Below are 27997 nucleotides of genomic sequence, written 5' to 3'. Positions count from 1 at the left end.
GAGAGTGATAGTAACCCTTGGAGTATCAAGGATGATGGTGGGTCCAGAAACAAAAATATTTATCTGTCAGAAATAAAAAGAAATAATAACAAACAAATGTTTATGGATAATGTATTGTGGTAAAGAAACAAATAAGATCTACAAATTCAAAATTCACATAAATAAATATTGTAATACATATATATATATATGTATATTGCTTATAGTGTCAGTATATGGTACTGTATATCTGAGCTCAATTTTAGTTGTCTGCAAACAAACACAGTACAGCATATATTTCATTTTATTTTCATTTTTTTATTTTTCAGGGACACACCAGTTTTGAGCTACCGTATTCGATCCAAAAAGTGCCCATGTCCCTATAAATGCCCCTTATCTTTTTGAGGCCTCAATTTCAATTGCCCAGGAATAAATAAAGACTAAAACTGTATGGGTTTGCGATGATTTCGTCTTATCAAGTACCTTTTATTTTTTTTTTTTTTTTTTTATTTTTTTTAAACCCCCTGGGCGCCTATTGGGTTAAATACAGTATGTGTTAAATAACTTGTAGTTTTAGTAAGTAATTAACTATTGATTAATTATTTTGTATTCATTATTCTGTGTTTGCATATTACAGAGTTATCTGGCCTTGCAAGTAGGTATTGATTGTGACATCATGTGTATACGAACATACTTTTCAGGGAAAACATGAATAATGATGTCATAATCGAGACCTACCCGCAAGGAAAGTAACTCTGTAATAAGCAAAGACCATATATATACATGACTTTATGATATTATTCTGAAAAAAGGCAACTTTTTAATAATTAATAGTTACACAATTAACACATGGCTTATTATTCAATTTGTGTATGGAGAATTCAGAATTGAAATTGAGCTCAAATATACGGGAATCAATCAATCTTTGAATTGAAATATTGTACGTTTGGTATTAACAATCTCTTAAATGTTCAAACACAAATGAATAACAAAACATTAATCGTTCTACGACTGAACTTTACAAAAAGAAAACAAATATACTGGCACATAAAACAAATGTTTTCACAAATACTCTAATAATATGGTTGGTTTTTACCCTTGTCAGTAATCGGACATTACATGAACACACTTTCAATCAATGTAAACAAAAGTAAAAAAAGCCCATGGGACCTGAACAACTCACCTGAGTTTTGATTTTATTTGCTTATTACAGTTATTTGCCCCTGCTGGTAGGTATCAATTTTATAAATGTATTTGCTGTAATAAGCGCCCCTCACCTTTTCTGGAGAAGTTGACATATACACCCCCCACCCATCCTATGGATTTAACGATATTTAACAACATGTGATCCCTCTAACATCAGCATTGTAACCCATGTATATATTACATGAACTTGCGAGTTTATCACATGTGAATCCCCACATAACAATATTTCTCAAAGGATAAAAGACATATTTGTTTACTGTAACAGATTAATGCGTCATGAGTATAGAAAGAGTAAAAATATGACTTTTTTTGTTCACAACTTACGTTTTGGTTCACTAGTTAGTGCCCCCTTTGTTAGTTTTTTAATTGCCCTGCATGGGCACTAATTATGGCGAATATAGGATGCGAGTGTAACTTCACAATTTTTCGAGGAAAACGATATTATTATTTTCACTCACAAAATAATGATGTCCCACTCGATACATTCCCACAAGAGCAGGTAAGTCTATACACAAAAAATAGGATCCAAAAAGCAATTGATTAGATTGATTAGAAGGTCCTATCTTAAAATTGGTTAACGACGCGACGGACGACAACAATCCAAAAGCGATGTAAGCGAGTCATTTTATCTCGGGTGAATATAATGATACACACAGTGAAATTTATCAGACATTATGTCAAAAGGTATAAATAACAAAAACAAACATTATCCATGAGTACAATGTATACATGATTTTAGCATATTGATGTAAAATTCAATTATACATAAAAAAAAAATAAGTAACATAAAACATAAAGTATGTATGATTTTACAAGTGACTCTTGGGTTACAAAACAAAATTTAAAACGATCTATCAAAATATCATCCTCGATATTCCAGGGGTTCCAATCACTTACAATCTCTACACCCCTGGACTATCTCATAGTGAAACTGGAGGCAACAAAATAGAACAAGTAATTTAGTCCTTTGATGAACATCAAAAGAGCCGTGTAACGGTACACTGTGGTTGACTGTGTGGCTTTGATGTTAGGCGTCACTCTCTCTGTAGTCTTCAAAGGAAATTTTTGCTAGCCTGTGATTGGTCAAATGTTTTCAACTGAGCTGCCTTCAATTTCACTATGAGATAGTCCAGGGGTGTAGGGATCGTAAGTGATTGGAACCCCTGGAGTATAAAGGATGTCAAAATATAAACTTAAAATTAACGTAGGCAACTTAATGTCTTATTACTGAGCAAAGAAGTCAATACATCAGTTTGGTTTTATTTGAAATATTTTTCAAGCCAATATTCTTGCTTCGTTTCACATTTTTGGAGGAAAACAAAACAATCAACAACTAAGTCAATGCGCCAAGAGTCATTAAAATTACTTTCATAATCATATTCATACCTTTCGTATTTGACCCAATAAGCGCCCATGTCCCTATAAGCGCCCCTCCCCCTTTTTGAGGCCTCGATTTCAATTGTCCAGGCATAAATAAAGCACAAAAACTACACAAAACTATAGATTTGCAATAATTTCATCTTATTAGCACCTTTTCATTTTTTAATTTTTTTTTAAATGCCCTGGGTGGTTATTTGGTCAAATACTGCATTATATAATGTTAATTGTAATATACACTTACAATGAAATACTGCAATATCTCACCAAAAAATGAAATGTCACATACAATCTACAGCTTTGGATGCATGGATCAATCTCCACTAATGAAAAATAAACTTTTATTTTTATGTTTTTTTAACTTTTATGTATTTTACGTCGATTGAGAAACAAGTTATTACAAATCACTTTTGATGGCCCGGATGTAAGCATGTTAGAGGTTTTTAAGTGGGAACAAATTGGAGTACCCGGAAAAAACCCAAGTGATCAGGCAGGTGACCCCTGAACTTTTCAAGTGCTGGGGATTGAACCCCGGCCACCTCGGTGAAAGGTGAACGGTTAAACCACCCAACTACCCTAACATTAGTATCTTGAGAGCTTCACAGCCCAGCGTCATCTAGATGTGTGGTTTGTGTTTTTGTAGACTGATTATGTGGTATCCCCTTGTGATAGTAGAATTCTATTCCAGTTTATAGAGATTTTTCACAAAAGCATACTGTCAGACAAAGAACCCCAGCTAAACATCTACCATACCTCTGGTGACTAGGATTTAATGTCCGTTACACAAACACATTTACATCAAATGCTCTTGATTGATTGAAAAACATCTGTACAATGCTAAAAATAATCAATTACAAAACAGAAATAACATCTCACTTTTCTCACAGCTGTTAAAACAAATCATTCAGCGCTTGGGAGCCTGTCATTGCACAGATCCCAGACTTAAGCATCTAAAACATTTACACTTTGTTTGATTATTTTAACGTCCTATTAACAGCCAGGGTCATGTAAGGACGGCCTTCCATGCATGTAGTGTTAGCGTGTGTGAAGTGCGAGGTGCTTGTTTTGGGAGACTGCGGTATGTTCGTGTTGTGTCTTCTAGCATAGTGGAACTGTTGCCCTTTTTATAGTGCTATATCACTGAAGTATGCCGCTGAAGACACCAAGCAACACACCCCACCCGGTCACATTATACTGACAACGGGTGAACATTTACACAATTTACTGTAATCCAATTTATTTTCACTTCTACTCAATTTCACGTTTTTATACCTAACAACATTTTCTCAGAAATCTAATTTCGTGATCTAGACATCTGGAGTTCTACTTTACCTGTATTTAAACAGTTTTGCAATGATTTAGTTTCACGATTTCTTATCTCCTGCGAAATCCGCAATATTCAATCGCCTGCCAAAATGAGTTGCTTTACAGAAGCCAGTCATTTTGTGGGTCAAAACATTCACAATTTTCACTCAATATAAGAAAGATAAAATTTGTACAAATTGGACCTTTACAATCTAGCTTGAAGGCTATGTATAATTTACATATTTCTTGTATTAAAGTTTAGGTTTAGTGTCAATTTACTTCAGAAACACAGAAATATCTTTTCCTGAAAAAAATAACTGGCTTCACAGTATTCAATAATACCCTGACTCTTACATCATTTGGTAATCCTAATAAACTTAATCACACAGCCATACAATGATAGTCTTCAACAAAGTCACATTAAAAAAACAACAACAAAAAAAACTTCATTTTGCCCCCTAATACTGTGGTAAGGCCAAAAAAATGATATGTCTGTTTAGGGTTACCCTACCAGCCCTAATTTTTTTACCCCCGACCCTAATTTTTTTTTTTTTTTTTTTTTCTACGAAAAAAAATTTAAAAGTCGGGGTTTCGATCTCAGACCATTATTTTAGAGTGAAAGACACTAAAAAATAAAAATAAAAATAAAATCCTACCAACCTACCGACCCTATTTTTTTTGGCCAATGTAACCCTAAAGAGACATTATTTTTTGGTCCTTTGCAATTGGTGTACATCAAAAGAAAATTACAGTTTCATAGATCTTTTGAAATGAACGCTTATTTATGAAATGTGAAAAATATATCATCATGATTGATGCTTGGAATTAAACATTCAGACATATTTTCCTGCTCCATCTTCATGATGATAGTGAGATAGTCCTGGGGTGATTATGATGTCAGTGATAGTAACCCCTGGAGAATTGAGGATGGGCTTAGTGACATGAAACATGAAAAAGTTTAATTTTCAATTTTCGTTCTATATAAAACAGTAGAAATGCAGCTCAACTGTGACTTTGTCGTCAATCGAGACAATCATGTGACGTCATATATGATTCTAATGTCATGACTTTCTGTCACAATAATGTTATTTGCGTGTATCATATGAAATTTTTGACATGTCCTACGAATGACGGAACAGGGAAGTTATGTAAATTACATGATATGGTATGAGTAACGATGGATAACAGATGTATGGATTCTATGATATCTTTTAAGTCCTTTTTTAATGTCCGATAAAACCTGGTTCAACAGGCTTTTGTCATTGACCCTTTATATATTGTTCTATCATGTCTGCAACATTTTCCTTTCCAAATCGCTTCGCTTCGTCCAATGGTGTGTGTCCCCATCTAAAAATAAAACACAAATATGAAAATTACAAAATTTTAGATTTTTCCTTTCTTTGTAACATGAATACTGTACAGATAGATATATTTTTTTATAAAACAGAAATTTCTAAATTTTGACTGAAAACAAGAATATATCATACCAATATTTCCTGTGAATAGTTGCAGCTGGTCAGAATATGGACATTCCATTGTCAGTGTTTCAAATCTAACTTTCCTATTGCAATGTTGTTCAATTAACACACTACTGAATTTGAGATTTGTTGATCCCGCTGTAGTAATATATGATTTACCATTTACTTATTATTTTCTGGTTAAATTTTAGCAAAACAAATACAGTGGAACTCGGTTAATACGAACTCGAATGGACCGAGATAAAACTTTGAGTTATTTAAGTGTTCGAATTAAGCGAGTTCTCATGTCTACTGACGATCTCTTTCCTTGGTATATATAGACTAGTTCCATGTCGTAAAATGGTGTGAACAAAAGAGATGTCAAAATCGTCGATGGTAGTTATAACAAATTATAACAATAAAACCGAGATATATATTATGAAATGCTGTTCTACAGCAGATTTATGAAAAAGAAAATCGGCATTTTCGGAGAACTCATTGTCCAAAAACTCTCATTTCGAGTTATAAGAACATTTTATGTATGATTTTTGTCTTTCGGACCCAAAATTTACTTCGTATTATCCGGGTTCTTCGATTTTTCCGAATTCGAATTATCCAAGTTATTTAAACAAAGAGAAAGGGGAAAAGTACTTTGTATTAAGGTGGGTTGTCGAATAATCCGAGTTCGTATCAACCAAGTACCACTGTATCCTGAAAATTGTGAAAATATCAGAAATTATTGAGCCTACAGATTAGATATAATTACCTGTCCTCAACTGAAGGCTCCACTTCACACTTCTCTAGTAGGTAACTGACCACGTTCATATGCCCTTCAGCTGCGGCAACGTGGAGGGCAGTCCGTCCGTCATAGTCCTGCTGGTTCAGGTTCACACCCAAAAGAGCATACCTGTGAACAGTTGCAACTGATCAGAATGCTTGCCATGTTGACATACACACCGCTGAATTTGTAACTGTGTTTACTGGTAGGAGTTTATTGATGTGACAACCTGGTCAAGCTGTTCTACACGTAGTTTGCTTAATCATTCTGAATTTCACTTCCTATCTGAAGTAAAGTACACTGTTCCTTTAAAGATGCTCCACCGCTGACAAATGGTATTTTTTCACTATCAAAAACAGGAGCAGATAATTTAGTATTTTTCTTCAGTTACAAAAGTTACTTATTTTACACCATTACCAACATTGGAAAGTTTGAGCTTCTAATTTTACTTCAAGTTAAAATTACAAAAAATAATTAATTGCATTCCTAAAAAATTCCATGGCACTATTTTCTATATGGAATGAAGTACTGATTGCGCATGCACCAAAGGAAAAATAAATTGTTTAATATTATTTTTTGTGTTAATTAGACTTATATATACACGATTAAAAACCAATTATTGTTCAAATGATGAATATCATTTATACTTTGTCGGCGGTGGAGCATCTTTAATCTTTTACCACATAACATGACCCATGACCTTACATCCTGATGACATGACCTTTGACATTATCTCCTAATAACATGACACATGACCTTACATCCTGATGACCTGACATTTGACCTTTCTTCCTAATAACATGACCTTTGACCTTCAATCCTGATGGCCTGACCTTTGGCCTTCCTTCCTAATAACATGACCTTTGACCTTCAATCCTGATGGCCTGACCTTTGGCCTTACATTCTGATGACATAACTATTAACACCATCTCCTTAAAATATGAACTTTGGCTTCACTTCCTGATGACCTGACCTTTGACCTTACCTTCTGATGGCTGTGACATCTCCGTTGTAGGCACTGAAGAGCAGCTTGACGATCTCGAAAGCTTGTACGTGTGATTTTGTAGCTCTCGGGTCATTCTTTGTTCGTACGATCTCAAAATTGTGGAAGTTGAATGTCTCAACAAAATTCTGTCAATAGAAGCAGACCAAGTGATAATGAATAATAGGACTAGTATATAAAATATATAACAATATAAACTTTATTTATTTTACATCAATTACGAAACAAGTTATACAACTTATGTAAATCACTCTCTATGGCCAGGATGTAAGTGTGCAAGGAATCTTAGTGTGGGAGAAAACCCACGTGATCGGGCAAGTGACCCCTTTTCACGTCAGTGCGGGGGATCAAACCGTGGCCAGCTAGGTGCATGGAGAGTGGCTTAACCACTACACCACCCCGATCACCCGATAGGACTAGTAACAGAATCTAACCGTATACCAACTAGTGGTTTATAGCTATTATATTTTGCGATCGATAAATATAATGAAGTTGGTAATACGACAAACATAACTGGATCATGGGAAAGATTATTTACAGTAATGAGAAAAACATCAAAAATATACACCATACAAAATAGGAAATGATCCATTAAAATTTTTAAGATCTCCAGGAGATTGCATACAAGCATGGTGAGGTGAACAGGAATAAATCCATACATATATAACAGAGAAATTAAATCAATGTTGACCCCAAGGTATAGTTATGGTCACAATGTGTGTTTCAATGAATGCCACATTCGCTCTTAGTGCCTTTTAAATGTCATTGACATGTTCACTTACCATGAATTTCAATTCAAATTGAAAATATGATAACAATTTTGTTTCTTCATTTTATTTCTTTTCTAAATTGCAGATTTGTGGCTTTATCATTTTGTACAATAATTTTGAGGCCTCATTCTCCAGATTCTTCCAGTTTAAAGTTTGGAAGAGTCCATTTTAGAATTTCAGGGGTGAATGAGTAAATAGACTGTCTAAAAATCTCTACCGCACAGAACTGCGTTGCCCGGCAACTGTTTCCCCAGGCGTCCAGAGGTGGTGACCACATGCAAATTCCCATCACATTGGGTACCACCATGAGGACACAGCCGGACACACCTGACTTAGCCGGCAGGCCAACCTGTAAAATAAACAAAATCATGTAAAGATGTGTGTAAATACATTTATATAGTAAATATCCTCAGGAGGAATATACTACAAACCAACTTCAGCTATTTAATTTCGCGATTTCCATTTCAAGTTCACGAAGATTGATATTTGTGAATTTGATAATTGAATGATAATTCCTATCAATATGTATATAGATGATGTAGATATAAATTTTCAGAGGTAAACTTTTGTGAATGTATAATGTAATGCAATGTGAGTCATGATCATCAGGCAATGATGCGAGTTATCTCCCCTGGGCTAATGGTCTGAGTTATCTCTCCTAGACCTTATACCAATGACGAAAAGAGATTTTTTTTTATGTGTTCTCTTTGATGATAGAAATGTCTCTTTATATATGTATGTAAATGGTCCTATCTCTATACATGGGACAGGATGTGAGGACAGAACTGGTTAATACTACACTGTATATAAACGTACCCCCAATTAATAGCAAACTTATAATAAATTTATGTAAATAGAGATATTTACCTGGAAGGCGAATTGTCCAGAGTAGTCGTACATTCCACAGGAGAACATGAGAGAGAGCGTGTCGCGGACAGACTGGGCCGTGAGGAGACTATCCCCCGTAGTCGGACATACTCCACCATTGGCTAGTGTGGCAGCTAGAACGGCTCCCGAGTCACAGTTAATCTCGACTGAACATAGCTAGAGAAATACACAAACAAGAGATAACAGACAAATATATACCACAAACAAAAAGATATGTATTCTCCATACTTTACAGATTTATTCCTTCTTAGCTGCTAGAGAATAAATACTTTGTCACACTTATCTACCTTCGTACACTGCTAAAGTATATATCAGAAGTGAATTATCACCCCTTGTAGACTATGTACATTATATCAGAAGTTTTTTTATTCAAAGTTATCTCCCATGTACCATTTGTTCAGTCTTTATATCATAAGTTATCTCCCTTTATACATTTGTACAGTATTTATATCATAAGTTATCTCCCTTTATACATTTGTTCAGTCTTTATATCATAAGTTATCTCCCTTTATACATTTGTACTGACTTTAAATCAGAAGTTATTTCCCCTTGTACACTGTGTACAGTCTTTATACTCAGTTATCTCCCTTAACACACTTTATTCAGACTTTATATCAGAAGTTATTTCCCCTTGTACACTTTGTACAGTCTTTATACTCAGAGAGTTATCTCCCTTTATACACTTTATGCAGACTTTATATCAGAAGTTATTTCCCCTTGTACATGATTACAGCTGATTTACGGATGACTTACTTGGAAGTAAAAGTTAAGAACTTCTCTCAGATTAGTCCCCTCAGGGAAACACTGAAATACAAAGATAAAAAAGCCTTTAAATTTCCCAGCATTAATTACAAGATTTTACACGATGGTACTTTTGAAAAAATATCCAATATTATAAATTACCAATAAAATTTTTCAACTTTTGATACGTATAATCATACAATCTTCAATTTTAATTACGATACTTTAAAAATCTAGAACCAATCAATATGTCCATTAAATGGTAAAAGCTCCTTTAAATATTACTTCAAATTACAAAGGCATTGTGATATACATTTGTAACAATGATAGTACATGTACTTTTAAAATCTGCAACATCTTAAATCTTTGTAATTCTGCTTAAAGTGAATAGTCGGGCAAAGAAAACCAGTCTAAATGCGTTCATTGGCCTTCCAAAAGTTCTCGCATATTAATACGACGGTCAAGTTCTGCTTACGTTTCCCAATTCTGACCATTGAAATAAAGAAAAGTTGAAAGCATTGAAAGCGAGGCTGCGTGGAAATGTAACCACGGACATAGTCAGCCGGGAGGACGTTTTAGGATTCCTATACTTTAAATTATTTTCTACTTACGCAGACAGACTTTGACAAGAAAGTTTATTTTTCTATTCCATAAGAAATTATACTGGATACATTCACACCATTTTTACCGACTTTAGTCATCCTTGCCCGACTGTTCACTTTAAAGATGCTCCACAGCCGACAGAGCATAAATAATACTCATCATTTGAACAATAATTGGTGTTAAATCGTGTATATATATGTCTAATTAGCACAAAAAATAATATAAAATAATTTATTTCGCCTTTAGTGCATGAACAATCAGTACTTCCTTCCATATAAGATATAGTGCCATGGAATTTTTTCGGGATGCAATTAAATATTTTTCAATATTTTAAAAAAAACAAGAGGCCCAGAGGGCCTGTATCGCTCACCTGGTTTGTAATGCCAAGTAATGTTCTGAATACAGGTTCATTGTTTCTTTTCTGAAGGAATTTTAATATTAACCTCTAAATCCCCTATTGGGCCCCACCCCTCCCGCCCCCAGGGGGTCAGAGCCAAAATTTATACAAGTTCTGTTCCCCTTCTTCCAAGGATGTTTATGGCCAAATTTGGTCACAATCCAAACAAAACTCTAGGACAAGAAGTGATTTATAGGATTTACCTCTATTTCCCCTATTGGGCCCCACCCGTCCTGCCCTCGGGGGGCCAGAGTCAAAATTTATACAAGTTCTGTTCCCCTTCCCCAAAGGATGTTTGTGGCCAAATTTGGTTACATTCCATTCAGAACTCTATGACAAGTAGTGATTTAAAGGATTTACCTCTATTACCCCTATTGGGCCCCGCCCCTCCTGCCCCTGGGGGATCAGAGCCAAAATTTATACAAGTTCTGTTCCCCTTCCCCAAAGGATGTTTGTGGCCAAATTTGGTTACATTCCATTCAGAACTCTATGACAAGTAGTGATTTAAAGGATTTACCTCTATTCCCCTATTGGGCCCCGCCCCTCCTGCCCCTGGGGGATCAGAGCCAAAATTTATACAAGTTCTGTTCCCCTTCCCCCAAGGATGTTTGTGGCCAAATTTGGTTACAATTCATGTAGAGCTCTAGGATAAGTAGAGATTTAAAGGATTTACCTCTATTTCCCCTATTGGGCCCCGCCCCTCCTGCCCCCCAGTGGTCAGAGCCAAAATTTATACAAGGTCTGTTCCCCCTCCTTTAAGGATGTTTGTGGCCAAATTTGGTTACATTCCATTCAGAACTCTATGACTAGTAGCGATTTAAAGGATTTACCTCTATTTCCCCTATTGGGCCCCGCCCCTCCTGCCCCCTGGGGACCAGAGTCAAAATTTACACAAGTTCTGTTCCCCTTCCCCCAAGGATGTTTGTGGCAGAATTTGGTTACAATTCATGTAGAACTCTATTACAAGTAGCGATTTAAAGGATTTACCTCTATTTCCCCTATTGGGCCCCGCCCCTCCTGCCCCCGGGGGACCAGAGCCAAAATTTATACAAGTTCTGTTCCCCTTCCCCCAAGGATGTTTGTGGCCAAATTTATTTACATTCCATTCAGAACTCTATGACTAGTAGCGATTTAAAGGATTTACCTCTATTTCCCCTATTGGGCCCCCGCCCCTCCTGCCCCCGGGGGGACCAGAGCCAAAATTTATACAAGTTCTGTTCCCCTTCCCCCAAGGATGTTTGTGGCCAAATTTTGTTACATTCCATTCAGAACTCTATGACTAGTAGCGATTTAAAGGATTTACCTCTATTTCCCCTATTAGGCCCCGCCCCTCCTGCCCCCTGGGGACCAGAGTCAAAATTTATACAAGTCTGTTCCCCTTCCCCTAAGGATGTTTGTGGCAGAATTTGGTTACAATTCATGTAGAACTCTATGACTAGTAGCGATTTAAAGGATTTACCTCTATTTCCCCTATTGGGCCCCGCCCCTCCTGCCCCCGGGGGACCAGAGCCAAAATTTATACAAGTTCTGTTCCCCTTCCCCCAAGGATGTTTGTGGCCAAATTTGGCTACATTCCATTCAGAACTCTATGACAAGTAGCGATTTAAAGGATTTACCTCTATTTCCCCTATTGGGCCCCGCCCCTCCTGCCCCCGGGGGATCAAAGCCAAAATTTATACAAGTTCTGTTCCCCTTCCCCCAAGGATGTTTGTGGCCAACTTTAGTTACATTCCATTCAGAACTCTATGACTAGTAGCGATTTAAAGGATTTACCTCTATTTCCCCTATTGGGCCCCGCCCCTTCTGCCCCCTGGGGACCAGAGTCAAAATTTATACAAGTTCTGTTCCCCTTCCCCCAAGGATGTTTGTGGCAGAATTTGGTTACAATTCATGTAGAACTCTATGACTAGTAGCGATTTAAAGGATTTACCTCTATTTCCCCTATTGGGCCCCGCCCCTCCTGCCCCCGGGGGACCAGAGCCAAAATTTATACAAGTTCTGTTCCCCTTCCCCCAAGGATGTTTGTGGCAGAATTTGGTTACAATTCATGTAGAACTCTATGACTAGTAGCGATTTAAAGGATTTACCTCTATTTCCCCTATTGGGCCCCGCCCCTCCTGCCCCCGGGGGACCAGAGCCAAAATTTATACAAGTTCTGTTTCCCCTCCCCCAAGGATGTTTGTGGCCAAATTTGGTTACAATCCATGCAGAACTCTATGACTAGTAGCGATTTAAAGGAAATGTTGACGGACGGACGGACGGACGGACGGACGGACGGACGGACGGACGGACGGACGGACGGACGACGGACGCCGCGCCATGACATAAGCTCACCGGCCCTTCGGGCCAGGTGAGCTAAAAAACCCCGTAAAATTAGAAACTCAAACTTTTCAATGGTGGTAATGGTGTAAAGTAAGTAACTTTTGTAAATGAAGAAAACTACTAAATCGTCTGCTCCTGTTTTTGATTGTGTAAAAATATCATTTGTCGGCGGTGGAACATCTTTAATTGATAAAAGAATAAAAAATAGCCGGTACTTACTCTTTTCTCTCTCATGTAGTAGCCAAGGGCAAAATTCCTATCTGCTGTCTCCTTCTCAGATAAGTATCTACAGCCAAAAAAGATAAATAACTTTGTTTACATGCATTATCCACAGGATATGAACAAGTTCTTGCTTTCTAAAGAGACATTTAAAGTGAACAGTCGGGCAAGAATGGCTAAAGTCGGTAAAAATGGTGTGAATGTAACCAGTATAATTTCTTATGAAATAGAAAAATAAAATCTCTCGCCAAAATATGTCTGCGTACGAAGAAATTAATTACAATTATAGGAATCCTAAAACGTCCTCCCGGCTGACTATGTCCGTGATTACATTTACACGCAGCCTCGCTTTCAATGCTTTTAACTTTCCTTTACTTTAATGGTCAGAACTGGGAAACGTAAGCAGAACTTGGCCGTCGTATTAATATGTGAGAACTTTTGGAAGGCCAATGAACACATTTAGACTGAATTTCTTTGCCCGACTATTCACTTTAATACTTCTGTCTGTCTCAAACTAGCTTTCTGTTTGAAAATTATACATAATTGCTAAAATATTACCCCTGCAAAAGTGACCAGCTATACGGTAGTATGTTTTAATGCTAAGTCATAGTCATTCTATGTACTTACACTCCGTTATTAAATGTCATTAACTCCCCACCAGCCATCTTCTTAAACATGTTAATGGTCTGAAAAATCAAATTTTAATGAAATTATTGACAAATAAATTTTTTTTAGTTTATATTCTTGAAACTTTCCAAATATCTTTCATGATACTATACTATCAGCAGTCTAACTCTGGGACGCCAGTTTGAAACTTGATCGTTGGTTGATGGTATTTCTCTGGATACTCCTGATTTTCTACCCCCCTCCTAAACCTAGCAAACCTTACATGATGTTGGATGTTACATGTACTGTGTATTTGCTGATATTCTTGGTTTTTCGATTTTCACATGATTGCAGATCCCTCCAACTTTGTGAAATTTTTTATCTCGCAATATTGATCAAAATATTGCCTTGTTCACATATCAAAGTCTATTGTGTGAATCACATTCAAAGGCTACAAATATAACTTGCAAATATAATCCCTCGCACAAAAGCTTCAAAAAGTAAAATACAAAATTTTACAACTACAGAGGACTCCACATAATCGAATAATGGTTATTTGAATATTTCGGTTATTTGCATAAAATTCTGCGGTCCCGATTTTTTCCTTCTTTATCTTTGTTTTTCAACTCCGTGTATTTGAATAGACTTTTACATGACCTCCGGTTATTTGAATAAAATATTTGGGAAATTCTAAAAATAAAATTAAATATTTTTCAATTTTGCAATATATTTTTAGCGAAATTCGCCGATATATGTTTCAAGATACAATGTACTTCGCTTTTACTAGAGTGACAGATTAACGTTATCTTATGGCTTGTTATTTTATGCATGATTCTGCAAAGGTATTCGACGCTGTTACGTTTTACATCAGCAGCGGTAGATCATTACTTTAGTATAATCACTGACTCAAACATCTAATTAAAGCATTTGCACTTTCAAATATGTTTATTTATTAACGTAACGTATACAGTAATTGGGAAAACAATGAAATCAAACATAAACGCTTTGAAGAAAATTTAAATAACGTCTTCAAGACATAAATGCCCCAGCACCAAATCTCATAATAGGGACATCAATAGAAATTCAATTCCTTGACGTTTCAATTAATTCACACCTTTGAGTTCAGGTGTCACTTGAAAAGTGTACTCACATGGTCGAATTTGTCGGCTGAATTCATTTCCTGTTTCACTAACGAACAAACAACAATGGCTCCGGAATTTATCATGGGATTATGTGGCTTATCTGCAACAAAGAAATTTTCAGGAATCAAAATCAAGCTTTAAAATTCATTAATTCTTTCCGGATTCTGTACCGGATGTAGTGATTAGTCTCACTCTAGGAAGTGTTTGAGAAATGTCCAATTGTTTTGTTTTTATAATTTAAACATCCAAAGGTTAGTGCGATCATTCGAACTTACTTAGAATTAATCCTATGTATTATTTAAAGCCTGCATCAAGATTCTTTTTTATTTTGCAATCTGAAACGAAGGTGCAAAAAACTGCCATTTTGTTCATGATTATAACTTCTGTTTGATTATCTTGATCCTCTGCCATTAAAACAATATACTTGGTCAATACAATTTATTTGGAACTGAAAATACTTTTCATTGTGATATATATCACTGAATTGAAAATTTGAACATACCACCTCTGCTATTTAAATAGGATATTTCTTGTAAAGAAAGAATGTCATTTATGACTGCCGACTATTCCGAATTTGCATGTTACAGAGTTATCTGCACTTGCGGGTAGGTATACATTGTGACGTCATGTGTTTGCGAGCATAATGTCATATGTTTCGGAGAAAACGACGTGAATTGCGCTCACAAAATAATTACGTAACAATCGATACCTACCCACAAGGGAGCTAACTCTTTAATATGCAAAGACGGAATAGTCAACAACGGGAAAGACAGCGGTTAAAATCTTGTTGACTTAATGGTAATGTTGACCCAAGCTGATTTACAAGATCATTTTTGTCACAAAAACTGAAATATCCAGAGCCTTACCTGATTCTAATAGCCAACAGCTAGGTTCTATAAAATAAACCTACCATTACGGTCCAAACAGATCATGTTGAACGGATGACCACTCGGTTCATGTCCGACATATTGATGGACGATATCGGGTCCGATTTCGTTGAGAACCATGGAATAGGTCAAAGGTTTGCTGACCGACTGGAGACAAAACGGCACATTGACATCGCCGATGGAATGGCTACCAAATATAAAATGTTTAAACATGAATATCTGTTGATTATGATAGTCTAAGGGAGATAATGTAAACATCAAAACATTATCAAGAAATAATTAAAAGATTATGATATAGTGTAAGGGAGATAATCTAGTTCTATATATCGACAGACTTGGAAAAGAACAGATGTGTTTTGGTTTCCTTCAACTGACATCTTTATACTTCCTGTTACATCATATTCATGCGTGAAGATTTAGCTATACAAGTCAATCTACATGATAATCATCCTCGATACTCCAGGGGTTACTATCACTGTTGTTATATCTAACACTCTATGTCATAATGTGTATGTTATGTTTCTGATTATGTTTAGTTTTGTAATATTCAAAATAGATCTAATGTGACATGAAGCTAGAAGCTTTGATGTCCAACACATTTTCTGAATTTATATAAAGTTTCTATTTTTTTCTTAAGAAAATTTACCGTTGTCCATCCACTGTGCACACCGACACGCCCCAGTAGTCAGGACTGTAGCGAGCTAACTGCGGGATATAGTTTGCCACCTGTAATCATAAAATACCTAGATTTAATACATCATCGTCATTTACTGAGGTCCTAAAATGGCCAGTATCAACACCTGAGATGTGATTGATCCTAGCAACAAAGGGAGGTAATTTTATGTGTATGTTTATGTTTCTAATCTATCGCCGTGGCAGAGTGGTTAAAATGTCTCGACATATTACCACAGGCCCTCAACCTCTGGTATGAGAGTTGGAATTCAATGCGGGACAGTTGCCAGGTACTGAGCACTGGTCTGTGATTTTCTCTGGTAACCCTGGTTTTCCTTCACAAACAAACCTGGCTCATCCTTAAATGACCTTGGCTGTTAACAGGACATTAAACTAATAAACAAGAGATCCCAGAGGGATCTTAGCGCCCACCAAAGAATGATCTATGTCTGACAATGGAAAGAGGGATCTTTTCCCTGCTTTTCAAACTTTTTCAAACACACGACATATAAAATTTGAGACAGATCGCTATAGTACTTTCTAAGAAATAGTGGTAACAAACTTCAACAATGAAATCTAAGATGGCGGCCGGTTGGCTATCTTGTTTACCGATCAGTCCCGAAAGGCATTATGCATCAGTCTTAAAAGGTACTATGCACAACTATGGTACAAGGGGAACCTACACATAAAATTTGAGAGAGATCCCTTCAGAACTTTCTGAGAAATAGCGGTAACAAACTTAAACAATCAAAATCCAAGATGGCCGTCGGTCGGCCATCTTGTTTACCGATCGGTCACAAATAACAATATGCACAACTAGGGTCCTTGGGGAACCTTCATATGAAATTTGTGAACGATACCTTTAGTACTTTTTGAGAAATAGCGGTAACAATCTTTAACTATCAAAATCCAAGATGGCCGCCTGTTAGCCATCTTGTTGAACGATCGGTCCCAAAATGCAATATGCACAACTAGGGTCCTAGGAGAACCTATATACGAAATTTGAGAAAGACCCCTTCAGTACTTTTTGAGTAATAGCTGTAACAAACTTTAACTATCAAAATCCAAGATGGCCACATGTCGGCCATCTTGTTCACCGATCGGTCCTTAAATGCAATATGCACAACTAGGGTCCTAGGGGAACCTGTATATGAAATTTGAGAAAGATCCCTTCAGCACTTTTTGAGAAATTGCGGTAACAAACTTTAACTATCAAAATCCAAGATGGCCACCTGTCGGCCATCTTGTTGCCCGATTGGTCCCAAAATACAATATGCACAACTAGGGCCCTAGAAGAACCTATATATGAAGTTTAAGAAAGATCCCTTCAGTACTTTTTGAGTAATAGCGGTAACAAACTTTAACTATCAAAATCCAAGATGGCTGCCTGTCGGCCATCTTGTTGACTGATCAGTCCCAAAATGCAATATGCACAACTAGGGCTCTAGGGGAATCTATATATGAAATTTGAGAAAGATCCCTTCAGTACTTTTTGAGAAATAGCAGTAACAAACTTTAACTATCAAAATCCAAGATGGCTGCCTGTCGGCCATCTTGTTGACCGATCGGTCCCAAAATGCAATATGCACAACTAGGGCTCTAGGGGAACCTGTATATGAAATTTGAGAAACATCCTTTCAGCACTTTTTGAGAAATAGCGGTAACAAACTTTAACTATCAAAATCCAAGATGGCCGCCTGTCGGCCATCTTGTTGAACGATCGGTCCCAAAATGCAATATGCACAACTAGGGCCCTTGGGGAACCTACATATGAAATTTGAGAAAGATCCCTTCAGTACTTTCTGAGAAATAGTGGTAACAAGTATTGTTAACGGACGGACGGACGGACGGACGGACGGACGGACGGACGGAAGGACGGACGGACGACGGACCACGGACGAAAGGCGATTTGAATAGCCCACCATCTAATGATGGTGGGCTAAAAAATCAAAAAAAATCTTCGGTGTCACATGGCCAATATCAACAATAGGAATGTGATTGATTCCATCAGCAAAGAGAGGAAATCTCTCAACAAATCACCAGATGTCCGGTATATTTATACCACGTAGTAAAGCATTTCATATCCTACCTCTCCACGGGTGTTAGTGCGAGACTGTCGGTAAAGACGATCAATTCGCCGTCGGAATTCAGAGAATTCGGGAATGACAAGTTGGTTTCTGAATGCTTTGTTAATTAGGGCTATATTTTGGTTGATACACCTGTAACGAGATCATACAAGGTAATTATAATCAATAAGATTTCCTAATGAGAGAGCGAAATAATCTCATAAAGCTCCAGTCATACTATATAAAAAAAAAACAATCAATGATCGTTACTAATATTGATTGAGGCCTTTGTGAATTTTACACATGTGGGTCATATCAGCCACAAAATATGGTATTTATGCATATTTAGTGACTTTGTGAAATAATTACAAGATAAGAATGATCTTTTGAAAAAAACATATTTCAACAAAATCTCATTCACCCCTGAAATCCCATAATGGACTAGCCTAGTCTTTGATTTAGAAGAGTCTAAATGTGTCTTTAGGGGTTAATGAATATGATTAGATATCATTGTAAAGAAGTATGTTTGAAATAGTTTTTCTATGAAACAAAACAGGACACATGAAGTAAATGTATTCATCATTTCTTGAACAGTGAAATGTTCTAATTCTCTAATTTATACATAATAATTTCATTGATCCATTACACTCATGTTAACTCACATCATGAGTGTACTAAATCGACATGTACATGTACAGAATGTAATTAACTTTTAATGCCCCTGATGTTGAGAACAGAAATAGACGTACTCTTTAAACTGGTATCGGTCGACTCGTACACTATCGTACAACTCCTGTTGTCCAGCCTCATTTTGTAGGTTGGAAAAGTTCTGCATACATTCAGCAAGTCGTGGGTCAGATTCCCGTAAACCAGTTAGATGGAGCAACTGAAACAGAAATGATCATCAGTAAGGTATCTTTTAATTTTTTATTTTTAAACTGATGCAAAATGAAAAAGATGTTATAGTTACCTGCATGTATGATATTTAAATTGGTACAATCAAATTTTAGGACAAAATTGAATTATCAACAAGTAAATCAAACTGTTTAACAAGGAAGACAATGGAGGCTACAACATGGCATAAGTTGAATAGCCCCTTCAGTTTCAGAACTAATTTCTCAAAACAAAATCCATAATCCACTTATAAGTAAGCCAAAACTTCTTCAATATATATGAATCTTAAAGATGCTCCATCCCTGACAGAGCTTTAATGATACTCAACCAATAACTGATTTTTTTGTCTATTTAACACAAAAATGTATATATAAAGTAACCTATGTTGCTTTATGTTGCTTTTGGTGCAAGCACAATCAGTAGTTCGTTTTATATATGTGGGCCACAGTGCCATAATTTGTTATTTGGAACAAAATAATTTTTTTTTTTTTTGTCATGCAATGATGTAAAGTACAAAATGCAAACCTTTCAATGGTGGTAATGGTGTAAGTAACTTATGTAAGCGAAGAAAAATCTTTTAAACATATGAATTTTCTGCTTCTGTTTTTTGATGGAGAAAAAAATGCCTTTCAGCAGTTGTGTTGCATTTCAGGAAATTGGGGCCTATAATAGAAGATTGCACAAACATTCAATTGAATAAAACACTGTACTTAGTCTATTCTGTATTTGCATATTACAGAGTTGTCTCCCCTTGTGGGTAGGTATTGATTGTAACGTCATACTTTTCGGAGAAATTGATGTGAATTGCGCTCACAAAATAATGACGCAACAATCGATACCTACCCGCAAGGGGGCTTACTCTGTAATATGCAAAGACGGAATATGAACAAACTATTATAAATGCCATTTTCTTACGCTCTTGAATTTCACGATGGACACTTTGTTGTCTTTGTCAGCCAGATGATTAAAGAGGCGATCCTCAAAGTTTTGAGCGTCCATCACCATCTCACTAAAACAGTCAAAGAATCACAATCACATGACAGCTTCATTTCTTCATTAGGCCCCAAAAAAAGTCTGTTTAGGGTTACCCGACCGACCCTAATTTTTTACCTTATTCACTTATTTCACAAATAAATATAAACACTTTTTTTGCACCAAGAAAATGTGTAGTGAGTATAATGGGATTTAGTATAGACTGTCATAGTGATTGCCATAGTTTTTTGTTCCCTTTCATTTGTTGTTATTTTCAAAGATGCCTGTATAATTTTCCGAGTGTACTTCTTGCCAGTTCTGGATCATTATAAAACATTAGATAATTAGTTTTATTACAATTAGTATTCCATGTTACAAAGGTTAAAGGGCCACTACCTTTCTGAAACGGCTTTTAATTTTTAAAATAGGAATGTGAAACGAGATCAATAATTTTGTAGAGTCGCAGAAGTTATTAACTATATGTTTACTAGCACACTTATCACCACCTTCAGAACTGTTTAATTAGAATAAATAAAATGTTAATTTTCATAACGCGGGTCGTTTTATGTTTCCCGCCGTCGTCCTAAATGCTGCGCGGTAGTTGACTATCACTGCGCCAGACGGCAAAACAGCGAAATGAATTTCCACTGTTATCGTACATTAGACAGGAAATCTTGCATATGTTTGGTGTTGTAACCTCATCTTAAGCCATCGATATATATTTTCTTTTGTTATTAATGTTTTTAAGAAACCTATAAATTTTGCTCCAGAAAGGTAGTGGCCCTTTAATTATTAAATTTTCTTTGATCTCGAGCTCCAATAAAAGTTTTTTTTTTTTCCTCCAGTACACTTGTTGCACAGAAAGTTTCATATTTGACCAAATAATTCAAAATTTATTACACATAAATAAGATTTAATAAAATTTGTATTGATATTTAAAACTATTTGGGTAAAACTACCCTATCCTGCTTTATGAATCAACCCAAATTAAACATGATTATGAAATCACTAAATATCCTGATTTACATGGTCAAATACGAGAACTTGTGGGAAATAAATTAGTACAGTTAACCTTATATCTATTGAGTATTTTAATATTACAGAGTTATCTGCCCTTGCAGGTTAGGTATTTATTGTGATGTCATGTGTTTATGAATTTAACCTCATATACCCTGTTACTTCTTTTAAAAGATCGTGTGAATTTTGCTTGCAATACAACATCACAGTGGATACCACATACCTGCAAGGGAGGTAAATCTGTAATATACAATATTCATACATTATTTTTTTATTATTTTGTCTAATACAAACCAATCTTAGCATTTTACAGAGTTATCTGCCCTTGTAGGTAGGTACCGGTATTGATTGAAATATCATGTTTTAGAGCGATCCTTAATCAGATAGGGAATACACAGTGAGTATCAGGTACATGTATCATATAATACAAGATTTATTTTGGTGATAACGATCGATTTTACAGCAGTTGCAGGATGGATCTTTTTATACAGATTTGATATAGTAATGTCAGTTATTTGTAAACATTGTCTATATTAGTATATTATTTGTCAGCTTAATTTCCCCAAATGATGTAACAATCAATTTGTACCCTCAAGGGCAGATTACTCTGGAATATGCAAAGACAGAATAAATTATATATGGGGACCAAACAATTTAGAAAGTGACTAAATCACCAGGTTCATTTAAAGAATTATTTCTCACCATGTGGTAATGACACCTGAACTAGGTACCCCTCTTAACAATCTTAGCTCTGTTCAAATCCTGATTTTCTAGCTCTCGCTTCAGGGGGTATCTAGTTCCGGTGTCATTATCACACAGTGTTTCTGGTCAATTTTTATTTCATTGGAAAAAAAGTTACTTTTAATCCATTTTACATTTCTAAGTAATTAAAAAAGGCCAACACAGTAGTTAGTCAAAACTTGTCGTTTCTGCATTCTTAGTTTCTTGGGATCCAAGTACTAGAATTAAAAGTACACATGAAGCATCACAAACTTTTGTATGAATTCAGTAGTTTGAAGGTGTTCAGAGGAAGTTTCCATGAAAATATTAATTTATACTTTTGTAAGTTGTTTATATTTGATTTTTTTTTTTTTTTTTTTTTTAAATAATAAAAAAAAAAAATGGAATTGATTAAGATGTTGAATGGCCGCCATACATACCTGACATCGAAAGCGTTATATTCTCTACAGAAATTGAGAAAATAAAAAAAGAATGAAAGGTGAATAAGACGTTGAAAATTCAGAGATGTGAACGTACATAAGATTGTGTGTATGAGAACAGATATATATGTCTCTTACAAACAGTTATGATAAACTCTATATTTTATCAAAAAGAAAAGAAATATATATTCACACATTCATTCATAAATTTGCATAATACTGGCTGGTATGCATTGTAACAAAATTTGTAATAGCCATTACTTATTTCCTGAATTCCAATGTAAAATTACTTGACAACAATATTAATGTATGTGATAGTTGTCAAGAGATAACAAATGGACAGAACAAGAAAAACATTAACCAAAATGTCATATTCATAATGTGTAAGCTTAAGGCGTATACCGTACGTATATAACCTAATAAGAGGTCAAGGAACCTAAAGAAAAATCAACAGAACCAAATTTGGACTAGTCTCATAAAATCTATAATTGCACAAAGTAATTCAGCCATTAATTAATCTACAACAAGAAATGAAATAAAGGAACATCGTTTTCACAGTTTTCATATGTTAGTTTTTGCATTATTTCGAGCTAAGAGAAATTGAGGCCTCAAAAAAGGGAGGAATGCTTATTGGGATGGGGCGTTTACTGGGTAGAATACGGTATTATAATTTAAGCTATAAAGGGATATATGTATTTATGTATTGGGGAATTATTTTAACATCCTATTAACTGCAAGGGTCATGTCAAGATGTGCCAGGTTTGTTGGTGTAGGAAAGCCGGAGTACCTGGAGAAAAAACACCGAACAGTAGTCAGTACCTGGCAACTGCCCCACATGGGATTCAAACCCGCATCCAAGAGGCGGAGGGCTTGTGGTAATATGTCAGGACATCCTAACCAATATAGTAATCCCTACTTTAATTAGGAGTATTACATATTCCTGCACATATTTCATGATATACCATGCACATGTACAGGTCATACAGCAAATATGACAGCAATTTAATTAAGTAATACATCTTAAAAACAATTAGTTACATAAATAATGCAGGGACACTGGCCTGGTAAGATAACAGTTACAATTTCATATAATATAATCAGAAGTATCATTATACATACATTTATTACTCTACTCTGTTACTCTATATATGTAAAGGAGAAACGATTTATTTCCTGTTACAAGACCTTATCTCAGACTCTAATGCATTTTGGAGCTAATATTATATAGAGGCATTTAATTGATACTTCAGATTTTAAGATTTTATGTTGACATAAAATGATTAAAGTGAACAGACGGGCAAGGATGGCTAAAGTCGGTAAAATGGTGTGAATGTATCCAGGATAATTTCTTATGAAATGGAAAAATAAAATCTCTCGTCAAAATCTGTCTGCATACGAAGAAATTAATTTAAAGTATGGAAATTCTAAAACGTCCTCCCGGCCCACTATGTCCGTGGTTACATTTCCACGCAGCCTCGCTTTCAATTCTTTCAACTTTTCTTTACTTTTATGGTCAGAACTGGGAAACTAAGCAGAACTTGACCGTCGTATTAATATGTGAGAACTTTTGAAAGGCCAATGAACGCATTAAGACTGGTTTTCTTTGCCCGACTATTCACTTTAAACACTTGACAAAAGAATTATTTATATGTACAATACATATGAATTTCTTTTAAGAAATAACACAATTATGTACAGCAATATATACCGTATTCAACCCAATAAGCGCCCAGGGCGTTTAAAAAATGGAAAAGGTGCTAATAAGACTTAATTATTGCAAATATATACAGTTATGTGTAGTTTTGGTCTTTCTTTATGCGTGGGCAATTGAAATCGAGGCCTCAAAAAGGGGGAGGGGCGTTTATAGGGCATGGACGCTAATTGGGTCGAATACGGTATCACAATTTCGCCTTTTTTAACATGTTTATAGGCCATGCCATGCTAATTGAATACTTCACTTTTTGAAATACAACAAAAAATCTTATATCTGAATCTTTTATTGTTAATTTCAATTATATTTTGAAAGGGGTTAAAATCATTGCATGGGAATATAGTAGTAAAGTACAAATTGTACCTACTCAATCATCCCTAAAAGCACATTTGAACTCTTATAATTTAAAGACTGGAACAGTCCATTATAAATTTTCGGGGGTGAATGAGTTAAAACCAAACTGTGTCTCTTCCGAGTTCAGTGAGTTGCGAGTTCGAAATCATTTCAAATCGATAGTTAAGTTTGATTGATTTAAGACGTATGTCCTATTATAAACCAATAAGGTCATTTCATTAAGGACGTGCCAGATTAAGGGGGTCAAGGAAAGCCAGAGTACCCAAAGATATACCACTGACCTGCAGGTCAGTATACCTGGTAACTATATGTACCCCACATAGGATTCAAACTAGCGACCAAGAGGTGGTAGACTTCATGGTACTAATTATGTGGGACAACGTTAACTTAAATCAATTAACACCTTGGTCAACGTCACTGACTTGCCCCTTGAAGTAATATGTTTTTAATTTTATTGCCAGCTTTAAAATTCTTCCGATTCAAAAACCTTGCATGTCGGACATTGTCCTGAAATGATCCCGGCTATAAGGTTTGGTAAAAACAAAAATAGACCAATCTAATCGTATCCTATAGTATATATGTCACTTCATTCAGTCATGTAGAGTCGACTAGCAGCAGGTGTATTGTATAAAGGTATTATGAAAGAATTTTTGGCACACATTCCAAATCCATATACACTATAATAACTACATTATGGTCTATTTAGTTCATCTATAATGTACGATTTTCAAAAAGTTTTATAAAAAGTTTTGATGCATATAATGTGTGAATCCATTGAGTAGAACCATTAATTGCTGTCACTGCATGATTAATTATGTATCATTAAATTTAGTGATCATTTATAAACTGTATACCACCCAATAAGCGCCCATAGGCTATAAGTGCCCCTCCCCGTTTTGAGACCTCATTTCAATTGCCCAGGCATAGGTTTGCAATATCTTGGTCTTATTGAGTCCCTTTTTATTTTTCAATTTTTTAAATGCCCTGGGCGCATATTGGGTCGAACACGGTATGTAATATACATGTATATGCCACAGTCAATGGATAGTTTAAAGTAAGAGTATTTGATAAGTATTGCAAAAATCTGTTAATGACATCACTTACACTTACATTAAGGCTTTTTATAAGCTCTTTTAAAAAAATCCATGTACAACTTTTAAAAGAGCTAGGCCGTTTTCGTTTATTCGGAACAACCGGTTTGACCGTTTGTAAAAGTTTTCAAGTACATGTATAAATCTTGATGGACCTGTAGTTTTTGATACAGGCCTGTGAGGGCTTTGTCAAAGCTCGTCTGAAAACAATATAAAATCACCAGGTCCGTCTTTAATTTATAAACAAACAACTAGGTCCAACCAGTCAAACCGCATAATCGAAAACGAAGATTACAAAGAATTCATACACTAAATTTTTCAAACAAACTGTTGTCATGGTCCTATGAAATTAAAGTGTATTATGCTAGCATCATCAATGCTTATTTAATTAAAGATGCTCAACCGCGGACAGAGCATAAACGATAATCATCATTATAATATAAAATAATTCATTTTTTATACTTCTGGCGCATTCCTATTCCAAACAAAACCTATATTCCAATGAATTTTTTTGAGGATGCAAGTATTTTTTTTTTTAAATATTTTTTATTTGAAGAAGCTCAAACTTTTCAATGGTTGTAATGGTGTAAAGTAAATTACTTTTATAACTGAAGAAAAATACTAATTCATCTTCTACTGCTATACCATCAGCGGTTGAGAATCTTTCCTTATTGACTGATCGCCAGCTGTCAATCAAACCGCACGTGACTTTGTATTTTGTATTGTGTGTGCTACGATGTTTGCTCCGACATTGAATAGAAACACGTGCGTTTGTGAGCATGAGGCGTGGCTATATTACACCTGGCGATCGGTCAATTTAATCTTAACTTTGGGATTTGAACGGAGTACCTCTGAACGCTAGCCAGATTCTCTCCTGACTGAGCTTACCTGGACCAATAATCGATGCAGTCAAATCACATTACACGTCTCCCTCCTTTTTCAAAGTCTTTGCACCCTTAAGATACACTTACACCATCACCATTGGTATTTAAGTTGGGGGGGGGGGGCAAATTTTGAACAGGCTTAAAATGTTCATTACTTATCTGTCGTATGGTCATTATAATAATGATCATTTATACAATCTTTATTCCAAACATCAAAACTGTTGCAATATGCAAAATATATCGCCATATTTATGGACCCCATTGCGCCGATTTGCCGACAAAAATCTCACTTTTACGTTCATAATTTGACGTGTTTGAACTATCCGAAATAGGATTGATTATTAAAAGTCAGTGTTCGAACTATCACTAGCTAAAAAAATACCGTTTTTCTGGAAAAAATTGTGTGTTCGAACTATCCGGCGGTTCGAATTAACCGGAGGTTTACCGTAGATGCCAGACCGTCTCAAACCCAGGACCTCTGAACACTAGCTAGTGGGTTGTTCTACCGACTGAGCTGCCTGCAGGTCATGCATATATAAACCAAAACATAAGGACCAAAAATAATATGACTGCTTAGAGTTACTGGACCGACCCTAACAGGTTTTTTTGCACTTTTCTACGAAAAAATATTAAAAGTCAAGATTTCGATCTCGGACTCCAGTTCCAGCCATTATTTTAGAGTGAAAGACACTTCAAAAAATCCTCCCGAGCTACCGACCCTATTTTTCGTTTGCCAATGTAACCCTAAACAGATATATTTTTTTGGTCTAATGTTAAACTAGCTTATAGGGGGAGATAACTCTACGGTAGACATTAGAATATATAATTCAGCTAAAATTCCCAACCAAAAACCTTGCAGCAGGCTGTTAGAGTATTGCTTATATACTTTTTTAGAAACTTACTCAGCGGGATCATAAGTCATGGGAACAGCACCGTCAGTCTCCGTTTGTATACCACAAACTGGCTGTTTTTTCTCTCCATTTCTTGATGCAAAAGAGCGATCGAAAACCCCACGACGTCCATCGCTTACAACAGAAGAAAAACGTCTCGCCGGCTTGGCATTCACGAATATTTTCCTGTTCTGCCGACTTAAACATCGGCTCGAACAACTTATAATTGTTCTCTGCATCATATTTATGATACTTTCACTCAAAAATGTTAGTCTTACTCACGATTTCCAATCACCCATTTCTCAAAACAATCGTCCGAATCGTCCTACTTTGTCTCGTCACTCTCGTGGACATGCCGAATTAGGTTTTTTCAGCTCGGAACTCTGATTTAAGTATCAAAATTCGACAGACTTACGCTCTCGATTCAGTGTTAAAAGTCCTTCCTATCTAAACTAGCCTAATATTCGATATTCATGTAGGCTATCCGATTTTTTAACTGACACCCTAACACACACATGCTCAGAGGACATGAACGTGTGTATGACCTTCACATTGTTTATATTTTGGAGGTGTGTCAGTTACAGACGATATGATTGGCTGACACAG

The 27997-nt window shown here is 35.8% G+C and overlaps 1 protein-coding gene across 3 annotated transcripts; it reads right to left on the bottom strand.

Moving 5' to 3' along the window:
• Positions 1-95: 95 nt before the first annotated feature.
• On the bottom strand, positions 96-27932 carry LOC138309867 (glutaminase kidney isoform, mitochondrial-like). Of its 3 annotated transcripts, XM_069251108.1 has the most exons (16): positions 27404-27932; positions 22462-22485; positions 20228-20321; positions 19168-19304; positions 18442-18571; positions 16327-16406; positions 15704-15867; positions 14802-14893; positions 13673-13731; positions 13046-13112; positions 9517-9567; positions 8743-8919; positions 8093-8224; positions 7088-7233; positions 6091-6231; positions 96-5214 (listed from the first exon to the last, which is right to left on the bottom strand). In XM_069251108.1, the coding sequence occupies exons 1-16, from the start codon at positions 27631-27633 to the stop codon at positions 5127-5129; spliced, it is 1812 nt and encodes a 603-aa protein (XP_069107209.1). In that variant the 5' UTR covers positions 27634-27932; the 3' UTR covers positions 96-5126. The 3 variants fall into 3 exon arrangements, with proteins under 3 accessions (XP_069107209.1, XP_069107210.1, XP_069107211.1); XM_069251109.1 differs by lacking the exon at positions 22462-22485; XM_069251110.1 differs by lacking the exon at positions 22462-22485 and having other exon boundaries at positions 27674-27932.
• Positions 27933-27997: the final 65 nt, after the last annotated feature.

The sequence above is a fragment of the Argopecten irradians genome, chromosome 15 (assembly GCF_041381155.1).
Source record: "Argopecten irradians isolate NY chromosome 15, Ai_NY, whole genome shotgun sequence".
Taxonomy (NCBI): domain Eukaryota; kingdom Metazoa; phylum Mollusca; class Bivalvia; order Pectinida; family Pectinidae; genus Argopecten; species Argopecten irradians.
Note: the sequence above shows the minus strand (reverse complement) of the source record. Positions and strands in the feature narration are given on the sequence as shown.

Bases quoted from the DNA above. Each gene is read 5' to 3' on its own strand.
- LOC138309867 (XM_069251108.1), bottom strand. From the start codon at position 27,633: ATGATGCAGAGAACAATTATAAGTTGTTCGAGCCGATGTTTAAGTCGG. The intron at 9,568-13,045 runs GTAAGTACCGGC...TTTGTATTTCAG, and splicing joins ACTACATGAGAGAGAAAAGA to TGTTTCCCTGAGGGGACTAA. The intron at 7,234-8,092 runs GTAGAGATTTTT...TTCTATTGACAG, and splicing joins GGGCAACGCAGTTCTGTGCG to AATTTTGTTGAGACATTCAA.